The sequence below is a fragment of the Sprattus sprattus genome (genome assembly GCF_963457725.1).
Source record: "Sprattus sprattus genome assembly, chromosome: 2".
In the NCBI taxonomy this organism is placed as follows: Eukaryota; Metazoa; Chordata; class Actinopteri; order Clupeiformes; family Clupeidae; genus Sprattus; species Sprattus sprattus.
The window spans coordinates 21360231-21381270 of NC_137921.1; the positions used below are offsets into that span (position 1 = coordinate 21360231).

The following is a 21040-nucleotide window of genomic DNA, read 5'->3' on the forward strand; positions in this document are numbered from 1 at the left end:
ATCCCTCCCTCCCTCCCTCCCTGTGTGTGGTTTTAGGGCCTGTGGTGTGTGTAATTGAATTGGGGCAGGTTAAGTCAAGTCAAACTGATGGGAGGCTTTCTCAGCAGGACAGACACTTTATCTGCTTTATGCTCATCATAGACACGAGAGGCAGGGGTGCAGTAGCAAGATAACACAGCAAGGAGGAATGTGTGTGTGTATATGTGTGTCTGTGTGTGTATTTGTATGTGTGTGTCTGTGTGTGTTTTCTGGATTTTTTTGTTGATATTGTGTTTCTCACTGTTAAAATACACCTACCATTACAATTATAGATCACACATTTCTTTGCAAGTGGACAAACTTGCGAAAGCGGCAGGGGTTCAAATACTTATTTTCCCCACTGTATATGTGTGTGTGTGTATGTGTAGGTTTGTGTGTATGTGTGTGTGCATGTCATGTCCCCTCTTGAGACAGAGTAAGAAAGATACAGAGAAAGACATGAGAGAAAGAGATGGGTAGTAATCTTACGGTACACTAGTCACCTCCTCTAGTCTAGCAGCTTGAGGTATGTATGGAGATGAGAGGAAGAGAAAAGGGGAAGAGGAAGAAATATTAACATTGTAAACATGTCGTAAACACTCAGCTTTCCACAACATGAGCTGGCAGAGAGGGTGGCAGAGTCTGAAGAAGCTTTGAGATAAGCTACGTTGAGATGAGCTTCCTGATGGCGATAGAGTCAGTGAAGAGTACTGACCCGACTTCAGCCTGGCAAGGTCACAGCGGAAGCACACTGCCTAACCTGAGCATTTGTTCCAGGGACCTTTTAGTCTATAAACCTAATCGAGCACCACCTCAGGACATGCTAGAGGATGCGTGGCCACACACACCACACAAACACAGTTTTGAAACCTTTGATTTTGTGGCTTTACCAAGTTCGAGTTTGGTGGTGCGATGTCTTCATGGGGAATTTGTTTTTCTCAGCGGTCAAACATCTTGCATCTTTTCAGAGAGGACGAGGAGACAGTGAGGAAGAGGATGGATGAGGTAATTTAGAGGTTAGAAGACACACACACACACACACGCACACACACACACACACACACACACACGGACCCATACACACATTTGCTCACTGTTTTATTCAGTAATCACTCAAACCCTGCAGCTTCCACACAAACACTCCCAAAGGCATTACGTCTGCTTCAAAACATTAGGAGAGATCAGAGGGAGGGAGGGAGGGAGGTAGCATGAGATGGAGAGGTAGAGAGTGAGAGGGGAGAGGGGAGAGGGGAGAGGGAGAGGGGTGTTCTTTCAATTGGTAGATAAAAGATACAACACACCAGGCTCAACAAAAGCTACAGAGTATTGGAAGAGAAATGTGCGCGAGAGAGAAAAAAGCACATAGTTTTTCTTTGATTTCAGAGAAACATTTTGTCACTGCTCTCCCTAATTAGAGAGCTCCTTAATTAATCTCAGCCCCCCCCCCCCCCACTCCCTCCAACAAAGCCCAAACTTTCTCATGTTGGAAAATCTAATTAAATTGATCGCTCAATTCCTCAGTTTTTTGGCGGTGCACAGATTCATTATCCTATGAGTGTGATTTCTGCTTTACAGGCCAAACATAAATACTTTGTAGATCAGAACTAACAGGGGGATGGTGAATTTGAAGGCGGCACGATAACTCTGGGCAGGGGCAGAGCTGGGTATTATTGGGTTGTTGATGGAGAAGAACAGTTCGACAGATCGATGAGGCGCCACAGAGACGTTGGTCTGGAGTCTCCCTGTCTCTGTGTGTGATTCACTGATTCAGTCTGTGTGTGTGTGTGTGTGTGGCTCACTGAGACCGGTTCTGTGCGTCTTTGATCATTGTTTGTGTCTGGATAAATTATTGTGTGTGTCTGGATAAATTAAAGTTAATGACTGTGCGTGTGTGTGTGTATTTGTATTTGTATCGCTCAGTTAATTTTAACTGTAATGCCTGGGGTAAGAAATCCCTGAAAACTGAATAGGGATCAGATTTCTCTGTGACTGGTGAATGTAGAAAACAAGGAGCATGTCTCTGTGTGTGTGTGTGTGTGTGTGTGTGTGTGTCTGTGTGTGTGTGTGTGTGTGTGTGTGTGAGAGAGAGAGAGAGATGCTCTATTATTTTTATATGTAATTCGATTAGCCAATCTAAGGGTTATGGTTATGGTTGCTGACGTCAATAAATTGATGTGCTAGGATGTGTAGGCTTTTCTTGATCACAGATTTAAGCTGTGTACTGTGAGTCAGTGAGGAAGAGAGAGAGGCTCATAAAGAGAGGTATGGCAAAGGAAAAGGAAAATGAAAGTGTGTGGAAGGGTGTGTAAGTGTGTGGAAGGGTGTGTAAGTGTGTGTTAGTGTGTGTGTGTTTGTGTGTGTTTGTGTGTGTGATGCTCTATACCCCAACAACCCCCAAAAGGATTGCCGTTCCACAGGCCTATTTTTTAGCCCAGTCTGGGTCAAGGTTATGCCCCCCCGCCCCCTTTCCTCCTCCCCCTCTCTCAGCCCCAGCTCTCCTCTGGGCACTGGTGGGGCCGACTCTGAGACGGAGGGGATAATGAAGGAGAGAGATAGAGAATATCATTAAAAAAAGAGATGGCACACATCCCTTGGTGACTTCTTACTGCTGGCTGTCTGACATGGAGATTCCTCACAAATCTTTTCTGGGCTGCTAAAGAAAACTTTTAACGTTGCTTCTGTCTGGAGTGGAACATAGAAACAAATCCATTCCTGTGTCTTCAAAAGACGTCATTAAGCTTTTGGTCAGTATGACCGGTACAAAGCTGGCATCTGCCATTATAGTCAGAATAATATTGATTGATTTATTCCACACACCCACCCACCGACCAACACCCATACACAAACACACACCAGCCGTTCTACCATCAGAAACTGGGTTAGGCCACTGTTGATCAGTTCATCGGGATAATAGTGGAGAGAACTGAAAATGAGGCAGCAGTGTGTGTGTGTGTGTGTGTGTGTGTGTGTGTGTGTATCACGCTATGTGGGTTAACTAAATTAGATACAACACGCAACACACAGGCACACACAAAAGGCCACCCACACAACTGCCTAAGGACACATGCACACACACATCCTCAACAACCCCCAACCAGACACACACACACTAAAGCCTGAGGTACAATGCCACACATTCACTATCCATTCAGGAAGGCCTTGAAGCAACACATGGTAATAATTTGCCAAAATACACCCCTCATCTCTACATTATAACAGCAGTTTCATACCCAGATGGAGATGGATAGACACACACACCCACACGCACACACACCTTATCGCACCAAGCATCCCAGTCCTTTGTTAGCCTTAGGCCTACTGTATGCTTTTGTAGAAACAGTTGTACTGGTCCACAAAGGTGTATGTGTGTGTATAAACGTGTTTGTGTGTGTATTAACATGTGTGTGTGTGTGTGTAGTGTACACTGTAAACTCCCCTGAGGGCACCTGCAGCCTCTATGCAAAATAAAGCAGCATTTGACTGCGTCTGAATCTGGAGGGACATGGAGCCGTTCAATTGCTTGTTTATGGTTTCCCTCTACGACAAATGCTTGAGGCGATACCTGCTCTGAAGTCCCATTATTCTCCATTTCACAAGCTGCTCTTTATGCCAGCTAAGATAGATAGCTTTGCTGCTAGTAGCCAGCAGTCCCTGTCTGTTCACTCATCAGAGGGTTCTGGGCATGGAGCAATTTAGCACCCACCAAGGGGCAATGGCGTGTTTCTGTTGGCGAGCGAATGGTGGCAGTAACTGCTCCACTCTGGCATGTAAAATACTGATGCTGTTCATCAAAAATACTTTTGTTGTCTGGCTCTTCAATCAGGAGACCAGGGTTAGAAATCAGGCAGAACAATGTCACTCATCATGGGAAATCACTGGCTGTTCTTTAAGAACCACTGACGAAAATAAAAACTATGTGTAAAGATATGTCAAAGCATACCTGCATCTCAAGGTCCCTGTATGGCTTTATGAAATACTGTTGGCCACCACTGTTCTCCTGTCTGATCTAAATGTTGTGAAGGCCTAAATTAACGTGCTACTGCTCTCATTTAACAAACAACGGTAGGAACAAGCCAGGCTTGAGATTCAGTTACTTTTCAACATCTGCCTATTACCCCAACACACAAGCACACTAAAATGGCTTGACGGTTTGTGCCTGCAGAAACACAGGAGTGTTATCCTGATTCAATCTGAACACTTGTTCTGTCTGTCCAGAATGAAAAGACCACACAGACATAGACACAGACACACACACACACACATGCTCTCAAGGGCACAGAAAATATGGATGAGCTGCTGCTTTCTACTTGAGTCATTCTGAGCACGGAGCGAACTGATTACAGCAGACAGGAGAATACGGCCTGGGACCTTTTGAAGTGTGTTCGCGAGTGTGTGTGTGTGTGTGTGCGTGTGTGTGTGTGTGTGTATGTTTATGTGTGTGTGTGTGTGTGTGTGTGTGTGTATGTATGTTTATGTGACTGCGTGTGTGTGTGTGTGTGTGTGTGTGTGTGTGTTTCCCCTGTGTAAAGCTCTGCTGGCTTATTTGGTGTCAAGAGGGACACAACAATCTCCAAGCCCCATCATGTCCTTCACCCGGTCCGACTTTCCCTGGAGAGCTCCAGCTAACCCTGTCTGTCCCCTGCTCAGAGCCACACTTCCCCCCAAGAAAGAGGAGGACCCAAGGTGTTCAGCAGAAACAAACTGTCACTTTGAGTTTGTCGGTGGGCAGCTGAATCCCCAGACCTTCTTGACAGAATGCTGTTTTAAAGATGTTGATTTTAACAAGTGGATTGGAGAGAACACATACTCTCACCAAACTACACACACACACACACACACACACACACACACACACACACACACACACACACACACACACACACACACACACACACACACACACACACACACACACTTGCTCTGAAGGGCACAGGGAAATATGGATGAGCTGCTGCTTACTACTTGAGTCATTCTGAGCACGGAGCAAACTGATTACAGCAGACAGAAGAATAAGGCCTGGGACCTCCTGAAGTGTGTGTGTGTAAGCGTGTGTTTGTGTGTGTGCGTGTGCATGTGTGTGTGGGTGTGTGTGTGTGTCAAGCTCAGCTGGCTTTTTTCATGACAAGAGGGACACAACAATCTCCCAGCCCAATCATGTCCTTCACCAGGTCTGAGTTTCCCTGGAGAACTCCAGCTAACCCTGTCTATCCCCTGCTCAGAGCCCCTGAGAGAGAGAGGAGGACTGGAGATGTTCAGCAGAGACAAAATGTCAAAAAGAAACAAACTGTTCGGAATCAAAGCAAAAACGCTGCTTTTAACAAGTGGATTGGAGACTACACACACTTACGTACACACACACGCACATGCATATGCGCGCGCACAGACACAGACACAGACACACGCACACACATGCACACACACACACACACACACACACACTCGCACACGCACACCACATCACACACCAACCACCACACACTTCAGAACTCTACACAAGCAGAAGAGCCTTGAGACATTTCTACCTTCCAACCGGTACTGGATGAATAAAGAACAGAGGCCTCAATCAGTGGGGGAGACGTGGCTATTTTCCTTGGTGGAGGAAGAACTGTAGTCATTAAGCGTATGAGTGAGTGAGTGAGTGAGTGAGTGAGTGAGTGAGTGAGTGAGTGAGTGAGTGAGTGAGTGAGTGAGTGAGTGTGTGTGTGTGACTGACCTCTTCATTTTGAGCAGGGCCCAGTGTGTTTGTGTGTTTGTGTGACTGACCTCTTCATGTTGAGCAGGGCCCAGTGTGTGTGTGTGTGTGTGTGTGTGTGTGTTTGTGTGTGAGACTAACCTCTTCATGTTTAGCAGGGCCCAGTGTGTGTGTGTGTGTGTGTGTGTGTGTGTGTGTATGTGTGTCTGTGTGTTAAAGACTGACCTCTTCATATTGAGCAGGGCCCAGGGGATGCCTGTGGGAGTCTTGAATGCAGGTAACAGCTTCTCCCCTAACTCAACAGCTTTCTTCCTGAACACCTGAAAAAAGAGGGAGGAAAATCAGCACCCTCCTAGATTCAGATAGAGATACTCTAAACAGAACCAGGGATAGCAGGGAATATTAGTTTGGCTTAATTAAAATCGATCCAGGAGGAGTGATTAAAACAATTCGATTTATAACACCCCCTCAGTGTCCCTTAATTAAAATGGTCCACTTTATCACCTCTGTGTAGCACTTCTTCCTGTACTTTCAAATATCAATTTGAGCTAAACATGCAGGGGTATACGGAGTGTGAGTAGGGAAAAACAGACACACACACTCAGTACAATTAATTCATTCAATTCAGTTCAAGTTCATTGCAATTCTAACTTTCTTCAACATCTAACTGGGCTTTTGTGACCTCTCTGTTAATATGTTTTAATACACACACACACACACCCATAGAGGTCATGTGGACACACACCACTTTTGGCTCTTTTCAAGGCAGATTCATTTGTGTGAAATGATAGTGAGTCCTCTTGAGAGACTAAAGTGTGTGTGTGTGTGTGAGTGAGTGAGTGAGTTTGAGTGAGTGTGTGTGACTGTGTGTAATTCTGTGTGGGCCGTCTGCGCTTCCACGGTAATGAGTGTGTCTGACGCCTCCAGCAGCTCGGCCTTATTAGATTGGACTTTTTAAATGGCAACTTTCAGAGCACATTATGAAAGTAATCCGGAGCACCACACACCTGCTGTATTTACTGAGGGACATTATATACATCCACACACACACACACACACACACACACACACACACACACACACACACACACACACACACACACACACACAGAGAGGAGCTGTTCGCACAAAAGTCAGTCAAATGATGGATGTACAGCGGTCTTTACATTTCCTTTGCCGCTTTACTGTCTTACTGCATCCAACTGCCAAAGGCAGTGAAGGTGGCAGCTGAACAAGCATGGCAGGAAGAAGCATGGCAGGGAACCCCAGGAGGAGGCCAGGTGGTGGGGTAATGGGGTAGGTTAGGGTTAATTTGCAAGCTGCAGAGGTCAGATCTAGAGGTCAAATAGGAGGGTCCATGTGAAAAATGTTAAGTCACTGGCCCTGTGGTCATAGTGCAAAGTACAGCTTAATGGATACATGCTAGTCATTGCAAATATGTAGAAGTTCCTAGGAATCAGGACTCATTTACCCCTATCTTGCCAATGCATGAACTCCGATTGCCCCTTCTATGACCTACAGGGAAGCGTTCTTGAACTGGTTCCGTTCTGAATTCTTTCAACTGAAGCCAACAGTAGTAGCAAGATCCCGGATTACATTGATTACCTGCAAGTGAACTGTGTTGGCATGTTGTCATGGTTCGCACTGGAAAAACCAACTATCTTTTGATTACTGGTGCGAACAAACTTTTCAGGTTTAAAACCAATTTATTTTTGGTGAAAATGTGGTGTGCAAACTGGAATGAAACCGTTCCCTGTTGGTGGAAAAGGGGTATGAGAGATTAGGTAGCTGCCTACAAAGGGACCAGCAGTCTGTTATACAATCCTAATGTGTCTTTCCACATGACCTCTATGGGTCCAGGAACTCTAGGACTGAGAACTGGCTATGCTCCATAAGGTTTGATCTGCTGGGTCAATTCAGGCTGTGGGTTGGCATGGGCTCCAGTATATGTCACTACAAAGCATGGGTGGCACAGGAAAACATAACAATGGTGGCATGGCAGTGTAAAAACTACCCGTGTATGTTTCTTTTCCAGCAGGGAAACAAGGAGGAATCAGTTTACACAGATTCTAGAGCTGTTAACATTAACAGCTCTAGAATCTGTGTAAACTGATTCCTCCTTGTTTCCCTGCTGGAAAAGAAACCTACATGGGTAGTTTTTACACTGCCATGCCACCATTGTTATGTTTTCCTGTGCCACCCATGCAAGAATCAAGAATCACAATTATTTGGTGAATTATGCCAACGCTCATCTGCCCCCATCTTGGAAGGGGGTTTATGTTATGTAGCTTATGTAGTGCCTGATTTCAGGAAGAGCTGAACGAGAATCTGACATAATTTCCAAATGCATCCGTAAGTTTGATCACAACTATGTTTTTTGATGATCAAGAGCAGGGAATGGTATACTTTGATCTGTTAATGTACTGTAATGTTTTTTAGGTGACATTCCTTATGTAATGCAAAGGTGTTTTCTAGTAGATTGTCACTGTGACCTGATTTACAATTCTGCTATTACGACATGTTCTCTGTTCATGGCCATGTAGGTCAAACAGGCCTTTAGTGGTATAATTCACCTATCGCTAAGTCCTGTCCCTCGAACGAAGATGAGCCAATGCCAGTTCAGTACTAGCTGCAACAAAACACCAACACCGCTCTTGCTCATTTCACACACACACACACACACACACACACACACACACACACACACACACACACACACACACACACACACACACACACACACACACAGTGTCATATTCAGTCCTACATTTCACTCTCTGTGTCTCACACACACACACACACACACACACACACACACACACACAGTGTCATATTCAGTCCTACATTTCACTCTCTGTCTCACACACAGACACACTGCTCTGGCCACATGGGGTGCTGGTGATTGAGCGTGTGTCCCTGTTTGGCTACATCTCATCCGGTCTCTCTGATTAATGCCTTTAATAAAAGCCGGGGTGCTTCTGAATAAATAAACTTGCCCGCCCATCCACAGCCATCAAATCAACTGTCAACAGGGTTCCATACACACACACACACACACACACACACACACACACACACACATACACATACACACAGAATCCCATCAGTCCCCCCCCTTACTCAGCCCGCAGCCAAGATGGATGGGGAGAGGTTTGTAACGTTGAGTATCAACAATGATTACAATGTGCACAAAAAACACATGCACACACACACACGCACGCACGCCTACACACACAAACAAACACAAAGAAAAAGACATGCACCCAAAGGAAAACTAGAAACGACGTTTCATTAATAATTAAAGCGTGAGACAGAGCGAGAGCTTTTTAAACTGTGCATGTGTGTGCAAATGATAGAATACTGCAATAACTGGAGCAGCTGGACCCACAGCAGTTAGCCTAGCGCCCAATCATATACCTGCTTCAGCTAGCCCACTCTTGACAACACTGGCAGCACCGTCAGGATCATATTCTTTGCTTTCTCAAGTGCTTTTAACACAGTCCAGTCTTTACCGAGGCAGGGGAAGCTCCAAAAGATTTGGGTCAACACCTCCACAACCTCCTGGATTACTGAACTACCTAGCAGACTAACCACAGTTTGTTGGAATGAGGGAATGTGTGACTGAGCAGGTGGTTAGCAGCACAGGAGCACCACAGGGTACTGTACTCTCAGCTTTCCTTTTCACCCTGTATACTTCTAATACGACTCAGAGTCCTGTCATCTGCAGACATTTTCAGCTGACTCTGCAGTTGTGGGGCGTGTCAGTGGTGGACAGGACCGCAGGGAACTAGTGGATGGCCTGGTGGCATGGTGTGGGAACAACCACCTCCTCCTAAATGTGTCCAAGACAAAAGAGATGTTTGTGGATTTTAAGAGGACCAGGACTAAGTTGAACACCATTTCCCATCCTGGCAGAAGTGATGGATGTGGTGGAGCTACAGATATCTGGGTGTTCACCTTGACGACAGACCGGACTGGAAATGTTCCACTGGGACTGTCTAAAGGAAGGGATAGAGCAGACTCCAGTTCTTGAGGAAGCTTAGGTCCTTCAATGCGTGCAGCAAGATGTACCATATTTTTTGCTAGTCTGTAAGCAGTCAGCCATCGGTTGGGGCAGCAGCCTCAGAGCCAGTGCCACTAAATAACTGAACAAGCTGATAAGGAGGGCTGGTTCTGTGCTTGTTGAGAGAAGGATGTTGCACAAACCGCTCCACATAAAGGACACTTCACATCCTTGACACAACCTAGTGGTCAGACAACAGTGTTTTCACTTCACTTTCACCTCCGCTGTAATAAGGGCTGCTACAGGAAATTATTTAATGTCCACTGCAATAGCAATGTATATATATATATATGACTCTCCTCTGTGCCGCAAGAAGAGGCTTATCCTCCGAATGGCAATACATGATGCACATTCTTGTTAGAGCAGCAAGAGCTATATCTATAAAAAAAAATGTTCTATTAATTTAACTTCGTATTAGAGTAGTTTGTATATAAATGTGGTAATACTGTGCTATTTACCTACCTCTGTGTATGTTTTTGTGTGAATCATGTGATTTATGTGAATTGTTGCTGCAACACGGCAATTTTGCCTTTCAATAAAGTAATCTATCTATCTATCGATCTATCTATCTATCTATCTCACTAAAACGCCGATGCATACAAAGCAGCACTGGGGGTGCACTTTAGTCAGCACTCTGACTGTTGAACCAGGCATCTGTGTGAGCCGACCACCAGCGTTAGATGAGGAAATAACAGAGATAAGCTGAGCTGGAGCTGTCAGTTACTTTCAGCACAATAGCAGTAGAGTGGGTGGACCAGCAGAGTGTGTGTGTGTGTGTGTGTGTGTGTGTGTGTGGAGCTGCGGGAAAAGAGATGCCTGCATGGGTCACCAGTCATCCACTCCCCCCAAGCATCACTGGGACACTACAGTAGCCCAGAGAGGACACAGGAGTAGCGCGTACGGAGCTGGTTAAAGAGATAAAACCTTAATGACAATTCATCCCAGAAATGCCATGGCTCCATCTATTTTTTTTAGAGGTTATTCATCTAAACCCACATGGCAAGTGGTCATGGTGTTTGATGCAATGCCTCATTCACAGACCCACACACATGTGCGCACACCCACATGTGCACACCCACATGCAAGCATGCACACACACCATAAACCCTGCCATTCAATGTCTGAAAAATCTCTTGTACTCAGTCATCAGAGTAGGCCTTCCTCCAGGCTTTCTGCTGAAAGAACCATCTCCCTTTTTTCACTGCGCTCACATGAATTGGGCCTCTGAAGAGGAGTAGTGGAACACAGCGGTGAATAAAACGCACTTTGGCTGGAGTGGTTAAGAGATTCTGAAAGTTTGAACGATGTCAGTCAAGTGGACTGTTCAGCTGTAGCTTCTCAACATGACACTTGGAAATGGTGGCACAAAAAGGTGCTTCAGGCAGATAAAAAAGGGTAACTGCACACTGCAAGAAAATCAGAGAAAGGAAAGAAAAACTGATTTTTTTTTTTTACTTTTAAACCCCAATAGGCCATACACAAACTACATCGGGATTGAGGGAAAAGAGCGTTCAATATAAAATGAATCGATTCCAATCAGTCAATAAAAAAATTATTTGATCTTCATACATTTTTTTTGTAATTTTTAGGAAAGAGAAACAGAGTAAGCAACAAAGAAAAAAAATAGTAAGGAAAAGAATAAATCGAGAGGGTGAAAGACAAAAAAAGGAAAGAAGAAAAGCGAGCGATGAAATCTAGTTTCTTATGCGCCGTCAATCTCTTTGACTCTCCGATACCGCATAAGAACGCTCCGATCCAAACTATTTTCAACCTAACCGGGAGTCTGTGAACGTACTAAACCACAGTCTTCCTCCTGATTACGTCATAGAGACGGCGCAGCGGATGGCAGCCTCAGTGTTTAGCTCTCTTGTACTTTTTCAGAATCAGAATCAGAATCAGAATCATGTTTATTGGCCAAGTACATTTTCATATACAAGGAATTTGTTGTGGTGTTTAGTTGCTCTCAATGTACTTTAACTGAAAATGTGCAATGTATCACAACAGTTTAGGATCCAATAAATAAATATAATGTAATATAAATATAATAATAAATATAATACATTTTCAAGTGTTCATTAAGGTGACGACAAGGGGAAAAAAACTGTTCCTGTGTCTGGTGGTTTTGGTGTGCAGGGATCTGTAGCGCCTGCCAGAGGGGAGGAGCTGAAACAGATTATGTCCAGGGTGTGAGGGGTCTGCAATAATTTTCCCTGCCCGTTTCCTGGCTCTGGTGGTGTACAGGTCCTGGATGGTGGGCAGGTCGGCACCGATGATGATTTCTGCTGATCTGACTGTCCGTTGTAGTCTGTTCCTGTCCAGTTTAGTGGCCGATCCAAACCAGACAGTGATAGATGAGCAGAGAACAGACTCAATGACTGCAGTGTAAAACTGGATCAGCAGCTCCTGAGGCAGGTTGTACTTCCTGAGCTGGCGCAGGAAGAACATCCGCTGCTGGGCCTTTTTGGTGACTGATCTAATGTTTGGCTCCCACTTCAGGTTCTGGGAGATTGTGGAACCCAGAAACCTGAAGGATTCCACGGCAGACACAGTGCAGTTCAGTATGGTGAGGGGGGGCAGTGATGGGGGGTTCCTCCTGAAGTCCACTATCATTTCAACAGTTTTGAGCGAGTTCAACTCCAGGTTGCAGCGACTGCGCCACAGGGCGAGCTGTTCTGCGAACTTCCCTGCGGTATGCAGACTCATCTCCATCTCGGATGAGGCAGATGATTGTAGTGTCGTCTGCAAATTTCAGGAGCTGAACAGACGGGTCTCCTGAGGTGCAGTCATTTGTGTACAGGGAAAAGAGCAGCGGGGAGAGCACTTTTTCTGTTTTGCTTAATTTTGTCTTCAGTTCTCCCATTCCTGACACTTTAACCAGGGAAGAACTACTGCATGCTCGTTAGTCCACTATACAAACATTTTTACCGGTGTTGACACACTTTTTTTTTAAGATTCTTTGGTCGAAGGAGCACTGTCAGTGGCTGCAGTGGTGCCTGTTTTGGTTGTTGCCATGGAGATGACAACAAATGCGGTTTTCATTACTCCATCTTCTATCACTTTCACCAGGGAAGACCTACTGAATATACGATAGTCCAGTCCACAAACTTTTCACCTGTCTTCCACACCACATATCCAGAATCCTTTAAAGAGATTCTGGTCGGAGGAGCAGCAGCACTCTGTGGAGTTTGGACGAGACGCAGGCGAGGGAGGCGCGCTGGAGCGCTGGTTAAACTGCGAGAGCGGGGGTTCCGTACACCTCTTCCATCATTACATCTGGCGAATGTCCGCTCTCTGCCCAACAAAATGGATGAACTGCTGCTCTTTAACAGGATTAATAAGGATTTTTCAGTATCTGCTGCCCTGTGTTTTACTGAAACCTGGCTTGATGAGTCCACCACTGACAGGCAGCATTCTACACCTGCCGGGCTTCCAACTTGCCCAGGGAATTCTCTGCAGCTGTTTACGATCCACCCCAAGCTGACACCTTCGGTCACATCCCACGCCCCACGCCTTTGCCTGCTTAGTGTTTGACATGTCCTGATACTCCTGGCTATCCTTAGCGCCAACGCAAGTGGCAGCTTTTTCATGTAGCTCTGGTGTTTTGTAATCATGTATGTATTGTTTGTGAGTTGTATACATCTATGTGCTGAGGTGTGTTTTTTTATGTTTGTCATGTCCTGGTAGCCTACATGTCATGAGACTCCTGGCTATCCCTAGCGCCAACGCAAGTGGCAGCTTGTTCATGTAGCTCTGGTGTTTTGTAATCATGTATGTATTGTTTGTGAGTTGTATGTATTTATGTGCTGAGGTGTGTTTTATATGTTTGTCATGTCCTGGTAGCCTACATGTCATGAGACTCCTGGCTATCCCTAGCACCAACGCAAGTGGCAGCTTTTTCATGTAGCTCTGGTGTTTTGTATTCATGTATTGTTTGTGAAAAATAGCCTCTTGGCTACAATTGGGTGCATTTACATGTTAATGTTTATTAATGCACACTGTCCCTCTTCATCAAATAAACAAATCAAATCAGATCACTCGATTATCCAACCCAACAGTCTGAGCTGAGGGTCCAGCCCAAAAGCTTTTCTGCCGCTGTTAATAAAATTGTGATTCAAAGTGTTAAAAACCGCCACATCAGAGACGGTGGACTGCTAACACAGAAAGTGCACAGGCGCTGAAGGGCTAATAAAGATAGGGAGCAGAGGGCTTCAACCCTGTGTTTGAAACCGGTGCTACTGAGCGAACCTGCAAGGGGAAATGTGATGCTCCGGGAACAAAGATGTTCTTCCATAATGTTCACATGAAAGGTTGGTTTGCTCTTTTAATGACCAATACATCTCTGGGCCGTAAAATCTGTAAGTACTATTGACTGTCAAGCTTCACTTTGTGAATCCAGCTCACTGCTCTGAAATAACACTCTGTCTCTTTTTCTCTTGATCCCTCCCTCTCTCCCCCTCTCTGTGTCGTGATGTGCTTCACAGCCTGGCACACCTCAGCTTTGCCCTCAGGGGAGGAACTTATGAAAGGTATGAAAGGGCATTCCAAGGCAATTATGGCACTCATTTGTAGGGATTTATATTAAGTCAGCAATTTACCCAAGGAGAGGCAGAGAAGGGAAGGGGGGGAGGAGGAGGAGGGGGAGGAGAAGAGGTACAGAAAAAGGGATGAGAGAGGTACCAGAAAGAGGAATGAGAGAGGAAGCCAAGGGCGTGTGGGTGCAGAGTGAAGGAGAGGCAAGCATATGGTGTGAAAAACAGAATGACATAGATGTCAAATGTTCTGTATTCTGAGAGAGAGGAAAGGAGAAACATAGAAAAAGTGAGAGAGAGACAGATGAAAGAAAGGAGATGGAGAGGTGAGTATGTGTGTGTGAGAGAGAGATGGATAGGTAGGAAAGTGTTCTGATGTCTAAGGCTCTCATCCTGTTCCTCTGAGTTTGTATCCTGTTCCTCGGTGTGTGTGAGAGAGCATCAGCAGTAGCCTCTTGGCAGATGAGGAGGCCTTGAGCAGCAGCTCAATAGATGTGCTAATGTGAGGTTAAGCAGTGCTGACTGGTCACTAGGGCAGCACTGGCTGAACATCCTCTCAGCTCCGGACCAGAGGAGCAGCTCCACATCCCCAGACACATCCCACCCCATCCCACCCCCCTACGCACCCTCCTCCAGGTCTCTGCACCTGCTGGCCAGGTGTGCTGGAGCGCCGACTGGGTCTGGCAACACTCACACACATCACTGCACTGCTCATGCATGAACCACACACACACACACGTTCCCACATACACATGCTCACACACGTACCTTCTTTCTCTCTCTCTCTCTCTCTCTCTCAATGACACACGTACAGCAGCTAGACAGTGTGCCGGAAAGATCCATCTAATTAACCAGAGACCCCCTGCCATCTGCTGGATGGCACCGACTCAAACACAAGAGACAAACACACACTCTCTCACACACACACACACACACACACACACACACACACACACACACACACACACACACACACACACACACACACACACACACACACACACACACACACACACACACACACACACACACCTTCAAATAATGTCTACTCTATTCAGGTCAAACAAAAGCTCTAGTGCCTCCCTTTCAATCCGAGTCAACAGAACTGGGCATACGTGAAGGCACTCAATAACCTTTTTGGGGGAGGGCAGGGCTTCTTGGCGGTGGTGGGTGAAATCTGTAAGTAAGTCAGACAAGGACACCATTTTACAGAAGCCCTGGCACGGTGCAGGTGACTGGGACTCCAGCCTCCATCTCAGTTGCCTGGTTCTCTGGTTATCCATCATGTCCTCCTCCTGCTGGTTAACTGCCATTGTGCCACAGAGAGAGGCCAAAAGGAGCTGATCTGTCTGAGCTGAACATGGCTGGAGTTGATTAGCTCCGTCTTGCAGGCCGTGATAAACAAACAGCTCCTCATGCAGTAGATCCTGCAGCAGGCGTCTGCATCTGTGGGATTACGCCGGAGGAAGCCGTCCATGATGGTGGAGGAGGCTGCTCGCTCACTTCAGGCTCCGTAAAGAGGATGACACAAACAAAGACATTCCACAGCACAAAAAGCACTTGAAACTTTGCGTTTGAAGCATCTTTTTGCATTTCTAGTGTCTGTCATGCCTGATGGCCTCTCTGAAGCCTAAAAAGGCTGTTACACAGGCTCGGTGACATTTGAATCACACCTACAGGCACAGGCCTTCCTGACTTACTACAGATGGGGTGACGTGCTCAATCACAACTCATTACTGGACGACACCTGCATCTCTCTCTCTCTTTCCCTCTCTCCCTCCCTCTTATTCTCTCTCCCTCTCTCACACACTCAAACACACGGCTGTCATGTCCAAACATACATCATGGAGTGACAGGCTTAATACACACACACACACACACACACACACACACACACACACACACACACACACACACACACACGAGGCACAAGACAAACTCACTCACACACACACACACACACACACACATGTGGCACGAGCTCATAACCCCAGCTCTGCTTCTACAGGTTTGTGTCAATATGGAGAATGGTGGCCGTTGAAGCGCCACGGCAAACAGCTGAAAAAGATAATTGCATTTGGCTTGCCCAGGCGCTTCATTCTCCGCTGGTCTCATTAATTAATTCTGCACTAATGGTGGGGCCGCTTCTCCCAGGCACGTGCCACAGCACCGGCACCGGCAGAAATAATGGCTTCAACCAGGGAGCCGGCAAACATCTCCATTACACTCAGGTACAGAATGACACACAGAGACACCGCACTGCTTACAGTGGAAGATGGAGCAGGAGACATGGACGATATAACACAGGCTGTTTTCTTTTTCTTTGTTGGAGGACTGCAAACGGTCCTTTTCAAGCCATTCAGGACTTTTTTTATTTGACAACTCTGTGTGAAAAAGAAAAGACTGAAGCCCAAACAAAAGAGAGGGAGAGCTGTAGAGGAAGAGAGAGAAAAGGAGGAGAGAGGAGGTGGGCATGGACAGGCTTAAGTAATGAGTCCCCTCTGGATCAGGGGCTGCTGATTGACTGCTGGCTAAATTGAACGGAGCTGGAGGAAGGGGAGTAAGTTTGTCTTTGTCTGGTATCTGTGGACGAAATATAATCCTGGCCAAGCCATGTTGTGTGTGTCCCTTTCACATGATGACAAGTGAACAGACACACCAACTAGAGAGAGAGAGAGAGAGATAGAGAGAGGGAGAGGGAGTGGGATAGTGAAAGAGAGGGAGAGCGAGAGAGAAACATAAAAGAGATGGAGAGCGAGAGAGAGGGAGAGAGAAAAGAAAGAAAGAAAGAAAGAAAGAATGAAAGAAAGAGAGAGAGAGAGGGGGAGAGAGAGAGAAAGGGCTGCTTGTTCATGTTACATGTTCAAGAGGGAGCCACCTGTCACCAGCAATAAAGCAACTCTGCATTACAGCACACCAGCCCAACACACACACACCAGCCCAACACACACACACACTGCCAAACGCACACACACCAGCCCAACACACACACACACACCAGCCCAACACACACACACACACCAGCCCAACACACACACACCAGCCCAACACACACACACAGACCAGCCCAACACACACACACCCCAGCCCAACACACACCCCAGCCCAACACACACACACACACACCAGCCCAACACACACACACACACCAGCCCAACACACACACACACACCAACCAACACACACACACACACACACACACACACACACACCAGCCCAACACACACACATACACACCAACCCAACACACACACCAGCCCAACACACCACACACTTTTTCTTATGCCCATACTTAGCTGCTATTCTAATACACAAGTGCGTGCCAGTAGGAGAAATTCACTGATCAACATTCTGTGCAGAGCCCCTAACTTTCTTAAGAGAACGTGATAGGCTGCCATGCCTTATGGAGAAGACAGAAATCAAGCTATATCAAGCTATACCCATGTCAGAGTTATTTCTTGGAGCAGAGTTATTTCTTGGAGCCACTATTTGAGAATTTTTTTTTTAATATTTGAAAGGGACAATGGTGCAGACATATAGACCTTAGAGCCATCAGTCTGTCTGACTGGAGTAGACCTATCTCAGAAATGCCTCAGTGATGGCACAAAGGGTCGTGTCTGCCAATCAGTATCAGTTGTCTGGCCTATGCCAGGGCTTACATGAACAGCAAGATGGACAGACGGAAAGAAAGGGATTAGGCGACGGAAGGAACGAGTGACTCACTGTCGCGTTGTGCACCCTGTGAAGAGTTGAGAGACGCCCCGCAAAGCATGCTGAGTAGGATATGGCTTAACTCACACTTAATTTGCACCAGTAACAGCTGATGAAGGTATTTATATTGACACACACACACACACACACACACACACACACACATCAGCCCAGCACACACACACACACTCACACACACACACACACACACACACACACCTCGGTTTTACAGCTGACCAACAACGGTTTTCAGTATTCTGCTGTGGCAAGCCTCTTAGATAAGGCTTGCAGAGCCTTGACTCACTGTACTGATTATTACAGAGCTCCACTGGAAGGTCAAAGAAACCTTTTTGGAGGAAGTTGACCCCTGATTTGAGGCAACTTTTTCATACTTACGTGCTGAAATAATGCATTTATAGATTGGCCTCAGGTTACCTAAATTGGCGCTCACATACCTTGACTAAATGATAAGAATGTTTGATGAGAATAACTAGCGCTGCCCCGTTTTAAAGGCTTACAGTGTGCCTGGCATCATGATGCCTTTACCAAAAAAAGCAGCGAGTTAAAAGCTGGCATGAGGCTCTGGGATCTCGACACTGCTTCTGTGGAAAGAGCAGGGACTGGGATGTCACGGAGATCATTCCTCATTCAGGCACTGTGACAAACTGAATGACACGGTTAGTTGAGGGATTACTGTCCAGAGAGAAAAATATCGACTCATTCAAATAGTTACAAAAAAGAGAGACCTGGAAGTGACATCTGGTTGACTGATTCTGACTGAACGCTGACTCTGAGTCGATGGGCCTTCTAGCCTCCCTTCTCCTGGCTGAAGGTCGGGCTAACGCAGTGTGAGTTTCACTCAGTGTAGAAATGAAATTAGCTAATTTACACGCCCGAATTGCATTTGTTGAAGGAAAGTCACCTGCCATGCTAATTGTCTATCTCATTGTAGAACACTCCTTCCCTCTCCCTCCAAGCGAAGAGGAAGCGCACAGCGTTTATGGCAGTCCGTGCTTAAGGGCTAAAACAGGCCGCTAAACTCATTATGGGATGCAAAACTGAACAGTCTCAGAGTGACGTGAATAGCCTCATGCGCATGGATATATTTATACACACACACACACACACACACACACACACACACAAACAGACACACAAACAACACAAATGCAAATACGAGCCGGGAATTCCTGTTTATAGTTTTTTTCAATGATATATGCCGAGCTAGGAGAAAAAAAAAGAGGAAAAGATATGTGACTACCAACAGTCTAGGGTTCGTTCAGTTTCAAACTAATGCTACCACAAGAGACACATAAGGTGAAGTGTAGAGATAAAAGACTTTGGAAGATGGTCAGAGAAGTTTGTGTCTCTCAGGGGAGCTGAGGTTTAAGCTAAGCCTCTGTAAGACTCTCTCTACTCATCAAAGGGACGTGCTGGAGGATGGTGGGGCGGGGGGGGATGCTGGCGAGAGGGAGGGCTGTGATCAAACGTGGGGGTGCACACACTCACACGGACACACAGGGCTGATGTAAGGAGGGCGTAAGGCTGTATGGAGATGTTAGGAAAGTTAAAAGCCCCGACATCAAAATCCTACAATCCTGGAGGAAGAGGAGGAAGATGGACGGGCCCTCCCGACATACTTCTCTTCCTCTCTATGTCTTTGTTTTACCTCTCCCTCCCTCCCTCCCTCCCTCTCTCTCTTCATCTATCTATCTCTCTCTCAAGGGATAAAGCAAAAAATACATTTGCTTAATGGTTGAAGACTCTCTCGATAGAGTGCTGATAAGAGTGACTGATGAGGGCGGATGGATGGATGGATGGATGGATGGTTAAGTGCACCCGAGAACGAACCAGAGAGCAATACTTAATGAAGGAAGAGAGCGGATGGCATGTCAGAAAATGAATGACTGAACTTACCAAGGGTACTCACGATCCGTAATTAAAGAAGAAGAAAAAAAACATAGACCTAGACACAATCCAGAAAGAATCCGATGATGGAAAGTTGTGGTAGAAGAGAGTAGATTGAGGGCCACTGTTCAACTTTCCCTTACCTCTCACATTCTCTCATTCCTCACAGGCTTCCTCATTGCTTCTCCATGTTCTTAACCGAGGGCCCCCCCATTAAGGACCAACACCGAGTCAGCCGGAGAACAATGTACAGCTCCTCACTGAAACAGCTGGTTCCCACTTCACCAGCGCTTGTCTGATAGCATCTCTCCCGATGTGTGACAACACTGGGGTCTTGGGGAGCAGGCTCCGAGGCCTAATTGTTCTGTTCCTTCCTGCCCGATGGTTTCCTGTGTGGAACCACTATGCAAATGATCTGCGCAGATGGCTTATTACCCTTATCTTCCCCCGGGCCGGGAGAGATAAGCTACGATGACAATGCACTCAACACTGCTAGGGGGATGGGAGCGGAGGTGCCCAGCAACATCAGAGGACGCAGTGCTACTGAATACTGACTCCGGCAGGTTATTATTCATTATTTTTTATATTTATTCCTGAATGAAGGCACGAAAAAAGAAAACCAAAATAAATATTAACACACAGACTTAAAGAGAGAAAGAGAGAGCGAGAAAGAGAGAGAGAGAGAGAGAGAGAGAACGAATGATGAAAGGCTGAGACATCCCACATGTTTCTACAGGATGCCCTGGTGAGTGAGTGTGTGAGTGCCCATAGAGTGGGCTTGCTGCGTGAGCTGCAGAAGAGCCCCTGGCGCTGGAGGCCTGGCACAGAGGAGGGCGTGGAGCTGCCCACTGCGTGAGGTGGGTGCCAATTAAGTATTCTCTTAGGCTGATGCTGCTCCCTCCATCTGCACTCTAACCCCAGAGAGGCCACTACACCGTCACACTCACGAGAAACCTAAAGAACAAGGGTGGCTCGAGTCTCATTAACACATGCATATTCACACACACGCGCAATTACTTCAACACCCACCTGGAGAATGAGTGTTCCTGCAGCCTTATTAACAAACACACAAACGAACACCCTGTGGTCAAGACACAAGCACATACACCCACCTCACAC

General features: G+C 46.3%; 1 protein-coding gene across 1 annotated transcript in view; it reads right to left on the reverse strand.

Moving 5' to 3' along the window:
• Positions 1-21040, reverse strand: part of LOC308361091 (mannosyl-oligosaccharide 1,2-alpha-mannosidase IA-like) — a gene marked incomplete at its 3' end in the record, with an annotated part of 109703 nt that overhangs the window by 19199 nt on the left and 69464 nt on the right. Inside the window, exon 5 of the mRNA XM_080833339.1 lies at positions 5936-6030. Within this exon, the coding sequence (XP_080689465.1) occupies positions 5936-6030 (95 nt within the window). The remainder of the gene's footprint in view (positions 1-5935; positions 6031-21040) is intronic.